This window comes from Tachyglossus aculeatus, chromosome Y4 (assembly GCF_015852505.1).
Source record: "Tachyglossus aculeatus isolate mTacAcu1 chromosome Y4, mTacAcu1.pri, whole genome shotgun sequence".
Taxonomy (NCBI): domain Eukaryota; kingdom Metazoa; phylum Chordata; class Mammalia; order Monotremata; family Tachyglossidae; genus Tachyglossus; species Tachyglossus aculeatus.
This window is the reverse complement of record NC_052096.1, coordinates 2,611,136-2,619,386: the sequence shown is the minus strand read 5'-3', so window position 1 is coordinate 2,619,386 and position 8,251 is coordinate 2,611,136. Positions and strand designations below refer to the sequence as shown.

The 8,251-nt window shown below is 55.2% G+C and overlaps 1 protein-coding gene across 3 annotated transcripts; it reads left to right on the top strand.

The window, feature by feature from the left end:
- Positions 1-215: 215 nt before the first annotated feature.
- On the top strand, positions 216-6,340 carry ASGR1 (asialoglycoprotein receptor 1). Of its 3 annotated transcripts, none has more exons than XM_038768711.1 (10): positions 216-350; positions 655-730; positions 1,279-1,446; positions 1,890-1,985; positions 2,615-2,710; positions 3,830-3,901; positions 4,339-4,425; positions 4,617-4,768; positions 5,514-5,620; positions 5,768-6,340. In XM_038768711.1, exons 2-10 carry the CDS (start codon positions 664-666, stop codon positions 5,922-5,924), a joined length of 1,002 nt encoding a protein of 333 aa, XP_038624639.1. In that variant the 5' UTR covers positions 216-350; positions 655-663; the 3' UTR covers positions 5,925-6,340. The 3 variants fall into 3 exon arrangements, with proteins under 3 accessions (XP_038624639.1, XP_038624638.1, XP_038624637.1); XM_038768710.1 differs by having other exon boundaries at positions 216-354; positions 632-730; XM_038768709.1 differs by having other exon boundaries at positions 217-354.
- Positions 6,341-8,251: the final 1,911 nt, after the last annotated feature.

The following is an 8,251-nucleotide window of genomic DNA, read 5'->3' as shown; positions in this document are numbered from 1 at the left end:
AAATCCAAGTGCAAAATCCTGCCAAATCAACAATTCTGCAGAACCTTTGAAATGGGGAAGTGGTTGGGGGTGGGGATGGGGGTGGGTCTGAGAGGGTGGAGGGCTCCCCCCCCCCCCATTACTCTGGTCTTTGCTCCTCTGGATTTTGATTCCAATTTCTATTTACTTTCCAAAGTCCATGTCCAGTGGGGGGCTGGAGGGTCATTCGGGCTCTCGGCTGGACACTGACGGACATTGGGCCTAGAGATTGTTCCCTCTGTACCCCGTTTCCTGTGACCCCCCCAGGTGGGGGCAGGGGGTCCCCGGGGGATCCGAATTTTCTACCTCCCAGGGACCTGGAGGGAGAGAAGGCAGGTAATGGGGAGAGGGTCCTGGGTCCCCGAGAGGATTTTGGAGGAGGGGGTCCTGGGTCGCTGAGAGGATTTTGGAGGAGTGGGATATAGATGGGTCTTGGACTGGGGACGGTGGGCAGGATTCTGGTGGGAGGGTGTTTGAGGAAGGAGGGAGGAGAAGCAGACAGGTTATCTGGGGTCAGGACGCCTGAGTCCCTGCTGCATAAATTGGAGGGGGGAGGGGGTGTCGGGGTAGGTGAAGACGATGTGGGGGTTCTGAGGAGACCCCCCTGACCCAGGGGCGCCCCTCATCCCCTCAAAGTCTCCCAGGATGACCAAAGACTATGAAGATCTACAGTGTCTGGATACGGAGGAGAACGGAGAGCCAATCGGGAGAGGTGATGGAGCCGGCCGGGGGGAAGACAGGGACAGGGAGAGGACGAGGAGGGGGAGGAGGGAAGGAGGGGAGCGAGGGGGAGTCACCCCAAATCCCCAGGCAGACCGACAGAGACCCAGAGGCCCCAGTGCGGAGGAGAGGCATAGTCAGCTCTTAGAACAGTGCTTGGCACATAGTAAGGGCTTAACGCTACTTGTCAGCTGTGTGACATTGGGTGAGTCACTTAACTTCTCTGTACCTCAGTTACCTCATCTGTAAAACGGGAATTAAGACTGGGAGGCCCCCGTGGGACAACCTGATTAACTTGTATATACCCCAGAGCTTAGAACAGTGCTTGGCACATAGTCAGCGCTTAACAAATACCATTATTATAGCGCCTTCCCCATCCTATTGCCTAGCCCCTGTCTTCTTCTACGCTGCTTATTCTCAGGCACCCACTTCTGCTCCCTCTGAGCCCTGGGGACCCCCACCACCCCAGCCCCAGTCCTCCCGCAGGGCTCTTGGCCAGTAGATGGGGACCCCTTCCCTCCCCCTCCTGTCGCCGTCCAGGGATGAATGGAGAGGGACTGCCTGGGTTCTCCGGTTCCCCGGGCCGGGCCGGGCCGCCCCCGAAGCGCTCCCTCTTGCAGCAGCTGTGCCCTCCCCGGCGCCTGGCCCTGGCCGCCCTGGGGCTGAGCGCCGTGCTGGCCGTGGCCCTGACCGCCCTGGGAAGCCAGAGTGAGTGTCCGGGCCGAGGAGCCGCGAGGGATGAGGGGCCGGGAATGGGGTCCACGGGAGAGGGGAGAGCCAGAGCAGGCCGCGGGCCAGGATGGAGAGGAGGAGCGGGGGAAGAGACGGGAGAAGGGAGAGGGATAGAAGGGGAAGGACAGGAGGCAGAGAGGGGAGAAGGGAGAGGAAAGAGGATGAGGGGGAAAGGAAGGAGGGAGGGGAAGGGAGATGAGTGGAAGAGGAGAGGGAAAGAAAGGAGAGGGGAGGAGGAGGGGGGAAGAAAGAGGAGAGGAGAAAGTGGGAAAGATTAGAGGGAAGATGAAGGGGGAGGAAGGAAAGAGAAGTGAGCGGGAAAAGGAGAAGGGCAGAGAAGGAGGAACTGGGAAACAAGGCAGGTTAAAGAGGGAGAAGGGTTCGGAGGGGTCCAGTCTGTCCATGTCCTGTGATCCCAGACTCCAGGCTGTGGCAGGAATTGAGGGAGCTGAGGGAGAACGTGACCACCTCCACCCATGGCTTGGGGACTGAACTCCACACGCTGAGTGCCGCAGGTGAGAGGGCTAAGGGGGCCGGCGGCGGGCCCGGAGGGCGGGGAGGACAGGAGAAGGAAGAAAGAGGAGGGGGAGAAGGAAGAGGAGGTGGGAGGGAGGAAAAAAAGGGGGGGGAGGGGAGGGGGAGAGGGGAGGGGAGGAGGGGGGAGAGGGGAAAATTGGGAAGATTGGAAAGTTGGAGAAGCAGCGTGGCTCAGTGGAAAGAGCCCGGGCTCAGGAGTCAGAGGTCATGGGTTCTAATCCCGGCTCCCCCACTTGTCAGCAGTGTGACTTTGGGCAAGTCACTACACTTCTCTGGGCCCCAGTTACCTCATCTGGAAAAAGGGGATTAAGACTGTGAGCCCCATGTGGGACAAACTGATCACCTTGTATCCCCCCTCCCCCCAGAGCTTAGAACAGTGCTAGTAAGCGCTTAACAAATGCCATCATCATTATTATTATTAAGATTATTAAGATTAGAGGGAGAGGGAAGGGGGAAGGAGACGGGTAGGGAAGGAGGGAACGGGAAACAAGGCAGGTTAAAGAAGGAGGAGAAAGGCAAGGAGGGGCCACAGGACGGGAGGGGTGGGAACCCAGGGCCCAGGCAGTGGCGTTGGGGGGTCCAGCCTGTCTGTGTCCTGTGCCCCCAGACTCCAAGCTATGGCAGGAATTGAGGGAACTGAGGAAGAACACAACCAGCTCCAACCTCGCCTTGGGGACTGAACTCCGCACACTGAGTGCTGCAGGTGAGAGGGGCAAGGGGGTGGGTGGTGGGCACCCCGAGAAGAGACTGTCAGCTCGTTGTGGGCAGGTAATGTGTCTGTTTATTGTTGTATTGGACTCTCCCAAGCGCTTAGTACTTAGTACTCTGCACACAGTCAGCACTTAATGAATACGATTGAATGACAAGACAGAGCCAGGAGAGGGTGGGAGGGGAAGGGCAGAAACTCTGGACAAGGACAAGGATTGTGTCCCCCTTTACACTGTGAGCTCATCATGGACAGGGAATGAGTCTACCAACTCTGTTATATTGTACTCTCTGAAGCGCTTAGTATAGTGCTCCGCACACCTTAAGCACTCAATAAACGCCACTGATTGAATACCAACATCATAACTGTGACTGACATGATCAACTTTTCATTCATTCAATCGTATTGAGTGCTTACTATGTGCAGAGCACTGTAGTAAACGCTTGGGAAGTACAAGTCGGCAACATATAGAAACGGTTCCTACCCAACTGTACCTACCCTAGAGCTTAGAACAATACTTGGCACATAGTAAGTGCTTAACAAATATAATAATAATAATGTTCTCCCAAATGTTTAGTACAGTGCTCTGCACAGAGTTAGCACTCAATAAATACCGTTGACTGATTGATTAATGATGGCATTTTATTAAGTGCTTACTATGCGTAAAGCACTGTTCTAAGTGCTGGGGAGGTTACAAGGTGATCAGGTTGTCCCACGGGGGCTCACAGTCTTAATCCCCATTTTACAGATGAGGGAACTGTGGCCCAGAGAAGTGAAGTGACTTGCCCAAAGTCACACAGCTGACAATTGGTGGAGCTGGGATTTGAACCCATGAACTCTGACTCCAAAGCCCATGCCCTTTCCACTGAGCCATGCTGCTTCTCATGATTACCAACACCATATCCGTGTCCGACCCAATTAACTTGTATCTACCCCAGGGATTAGAACAGTGCTTAACAAGTACAATAATAATAATAATAATGTTCTCTCAAAGGCTTAGTACAGTTCTTTGCACCCAATAAGCGCTCAATACTTTTGATTGATTGAACAAAGATGGGGGGAGGTGTCAGGGATAGCACACCTGGGACCCTAAGCCCTCTCCCCTCCCTCCCGCAGGGCACAGTCTGGATGGACAGGTGAAATCGTTAGAGTCCAAAATCCAGGAGCATGCACAGGTTATGGAAGAAGGTGAGAAACTGGGAAGGCAGATTAGGGGGAGTGAGACTGGAGACCCCTTATGGGCAGGGAATTTGTCTACCGACTCGGTTATAGTGTACCCTCCCAAATGCTTAGTACAGTGCTCCGCACCCAGAAAATGCTCAATAAATATAATTGATTGACTGAGGGATTCAGGGAGTCTCCAGGGCAGGGACTCGGGGGTGCGGGGTGAGGAGTCACATTGGGTCTCCTTAGAATCAGAAGAGAGGGCAGGAAGGCTTGCAGTGGAAGACAAGCCTTAGGAAGGAAAGTGGAGGAGGTGGGGGTTGGCTGCAGCAGGTGGGATGGGGGTTAGACTTTAGGAGGGACCTTCCAGCTGAGACGAGGGGATGACTCAGGCCCCAGTGAAGGAAGATTTACCTGTGTTTGAGCGTCTTTATCTTTCCTACCGTCTTCTCTGGGAGCAGCACGTTCCAACTTCCAGCTCCACATCCAGCGGTTCCTGGCGGACCTCCGGACCGTCCAGTGTCAGATCACGGAGTTGAAGGAGAACGGTCAGCGAGGGGACAACGTGGGAAAGGGGGGGCTCCACCCCACCCCCGTACCCCAAATCTCAGCCCAGATCCCTCCCCCAAAAATCTCAGCCCAGGCCACCCCCCCATTCCGTCCCTCCTGTTTCACCTGAGGCCAAGCCCCCTCCCCGAGGCCCTCCCACCCCCCTCTCTCCTTCCCGCTTCCCCACCAGGCACCAAGGGCACGTGCTGTCCCCCGAACTGGGCCGAGCACAGAGGCAGCTGCTACTGGACCTCCCGGGTCAGCAGGAGCTGGAACGACGCCAAGCAGTTCTGCCAGACGGAGAATTCCCACCTTGTGGTCATCAACTCCCAGGACGAACAGGTGCGGGGAGGAGAGTGGGGAGGAGGGGTGGACAGGGGCGAGGAGATGGAGTAGGCCAGGGGAGGGATGGAGAAGGAGGAGGGGATGGGGAAGATCAGGGAGGAGGGGAAGGAATGGAGGAGAGGGAGGAGGGAAGGGAATAGGGAAGGGAATGGAGAAGGAGGAAGGGCGGGATGGAGGAAAAAAGTCAGGCAATAGAATTTGAGTGCTGTGTGCATAGCACTGGACAGAGCGCTTGGGAGAGTACACCAGAACAATATAATAGTCAGATTCCCGACCCACAACGAGTTTTCAGTCTAGAAGAGAGGGAGGAGGGGAGGGAAGGGAGGGATGGAGGAAGTCAGTCAGGTGATCGTATTTATTGAGTGCTTACTGTGTGCAAAGCACTGGACAGAGCGCTTGGGAGAGTACACCAGAACAATATAATAGATTCCCGACCCTCAACGAGTTTACAGTCTAGAAGGGAGGGAGGAGGGGAGGGAAGGGAGGGATGGAGGAGGGAAGTCAGTCAGGCAATCGTATTTATTGAGCACTTACTGTGTGCAAAGCACTGGACAGAGCACTTGGGAGAGTACACCAGAACAATATAATAGACACATTCCCGACCCACAACAAGTTTTCCAGTCTAGAAGAGAGGAAGGAAGGCAAAGGAGGGTTTGGAAGGCGATGGAGGAGGGCGGGGGAGGGAATGGGGGTCGGGGGATGGGCCGGCCGGGGAACTGAACTCTCTCGTGTCCCTGGTCAGAAGTTTATCCAGCACTTAACCATACCCACCTTAATGTGGATCGGACTCACGGACTCGGACGGCGACTGGAAGTGGGTGGATGGCACCGACTACAAGAAGACCCCCAAGTGAGTGTCCCGCCCCGTCCCTACTCTGCCCCAGGCGTCCCCCTGGACGTCCCGGGGGCTGCTTCGGCCGTGGCTTGGGGTGGGGGTCCCCGGGCAGCTCGGGGGGAGGGGGCGGGGGTCACCCCGGCCGGCCGGTGTCCTCCCCAGGAACTGGGCCGTCGGCCAGCCGGATGACTACTACGGACACGGGCTCGGGGGCGGCGAAGACTGCGCCCACCTCCTCCACGACGGCTTCTGGAACGACGACCACTGCAGCCGCCCTTACCGCTGGGTGTGCGAGATGGAGCTCAGCTCGTATGTCTAGGAGCCCGGGGCCGCCCCCCGCCCGGCCCCCTCGGAGCCCCCTCCGAGGGCCTGGAACACGTGGACCCCGACGGCATCTCCTCGAAGCCTTCTTCCATCCTCTCTAATCCCGGTGCCTGGGGGCTTCTCGGGGTCGTTCCGACCTCAGGACCAGCCCCCTCCGCACCTCCCGTGTGCTCAGGTGGGGGGCTTTCCCGTCTGTGAAAGACCTCCAGGGAAGGAGAACGCCAGACGCCCCCCACCTCCCCATTTCTTCTCCCCGGTCTGCCCTGACTCCCTCCTGCTGCACCTCAGCCCCCCTCCAACCCTGCCCCCCTGCAACATTAACTCCCCCCAAGGACACCTGGGGTGGTGGGGAGGGGGAGAGGAGAGTAGGGAGCCGGGCGGTGAAAAGCCATTAAAGCCAATTGCCTTCCATCCCTGTGTGTGTGAATGGGGAGGGGGAGAAGAAATTGCGGGGAGGAGGAGAAGGGGGCTGGAATTGGGGGAGGGATACAAGGTGGAATGGGGAGGTGGAGGATAATAGTAATAATGGCATTTGTTAAGCGCTTACTATGTGCAAAGCACTGTTCTAAGCGCTGGAGGGGATACAATGTGATCAAGTTGTCCCACATAGGGCTCACAGTCTTAATCCCCATTTTTACAGATGAGGGAACTGAGGCTCAGAGAAGTGAAGTGACCTGCCCAAGGTCACATAGCACACTTGTGGTGGAGCCGGGATTCGAACCCACGACCTCTGACTCCAAAGCCCGGGCTCTTCCCACTGAGCCACGCTTCTTCTCTCCTTGCCTGCTGTGAGACTTTGGGCACTTAACTTCTCGGTTTCCTCAACTGTAAAATGAGGATTCATTCATTCAACCGTATTTATTGAGCGCTTACTGTGTGCAGAGCACTGGACTAAGCGCTTGGGAAGTACAGGTTGGCAACATATAGAGACGGTCCGTACCCAACAACAGGCTCACAGTCTAGAAGGCAACAGGCAGCGAGGCTCAGTGGAAAGAGCCCGGGCTTTGGAGTCAGAGGTCATGGGTTCAAATCCCAGCTCCGCCAGTTGTCAGCTGTGTGACTTTGGGCAAGTCACTTCACTTCTCTGGGCCTCAGTTACCTCATCTGTAAAATGGGGATTAAGATTGCGAGCCCCACGTGGGACAACCTGATCACCTTGTAAACCTCCCCAGTGCTTAGAACAGTGCTCTGCACATAGTAAGCGCTTAATAAATGCATTATTATTATAAATAGAATTATAGTTATATACACAAATGCTGTGGGGCTGGGAGAGGGGTAGAGCGAAGGCGGAGCTAAGGAAAAGGGGAGCTTAGTCTGAGAAGGCTGCTTGGAGGAGGCAAGCTTTCAATAGGGATTTGAAAGGAGGGGAAGTGTGATTAGCAGATTTGGCAGGAGGGGCATTTCAGGTCACAAGTAGGACATGGGCCAGGGATCAACGGCGGGATGGGGGAAACGAGGCACAGTGAGAAAGTTATCACCAGAGAAGAGGATGCGATACCCGTTCTCCCTCCCTCCCGACGGGTTTCAGGTCCGCCTCTGACCTGTGCACTTACCACAGTGCTTACTTAGTACAGGGTTTAGTTCATAGCAGAACTAGTTGGGGTAGAAAGGGAGACTGGACACTTGAATTCCGGAGAAAGGTGGTTTCTGGAGGCAACATTTCTAGAGGCACAACCCTTATCGCGATACCACAATACCTTTCAGAGATGCCAATTATACCATCATTAATGGAAAAATTACAACTCCCATCAGGCCCTGGAAAGCTACTTCTACTTCACCAGGCCTACACACATGACTCCTCTCACACCAAGATACTCTCTGTGCTCCCATCTCACCACTAACCTTTCATTCATTCGTTCAATCGCATTTATTGAGCGCTGTGTGCAGAGCACTGTCCTAACCTCTTCCCCCTTTATATGTGACAGACTACTGCTCTCCGCACCTTCAAAACCCTCCTAAAATCACATCTTCTCCCTCGCTCCTGCTCTCTCTGTGTCACCTCTGCACTTGGATCTGAACTCCTTAAGGACTTGATATTCACCCCATCTCCAGCCTCACTGCACTTTTATGTCCATGTTCTTAGCCTGCCATTCATTCAATCGAGTCTACTGAGCACTTATTGGGTGCAAAGCACCGTACTAAGCGCTTGGGATAATCCGATATAACAGTAAACAGACACATTCCTGCCCACAGTGAGCTTTTAGTCTAAAGGATGACTTGTCTCCCCCTTAGACTGTAAGCTTCCCGTGGGCAGGGATTGTGTCTACCAATTATTGTACTGCTTTCTTCCAGTGCTAGCTAGTGTTCAGTCCACGGTAAATG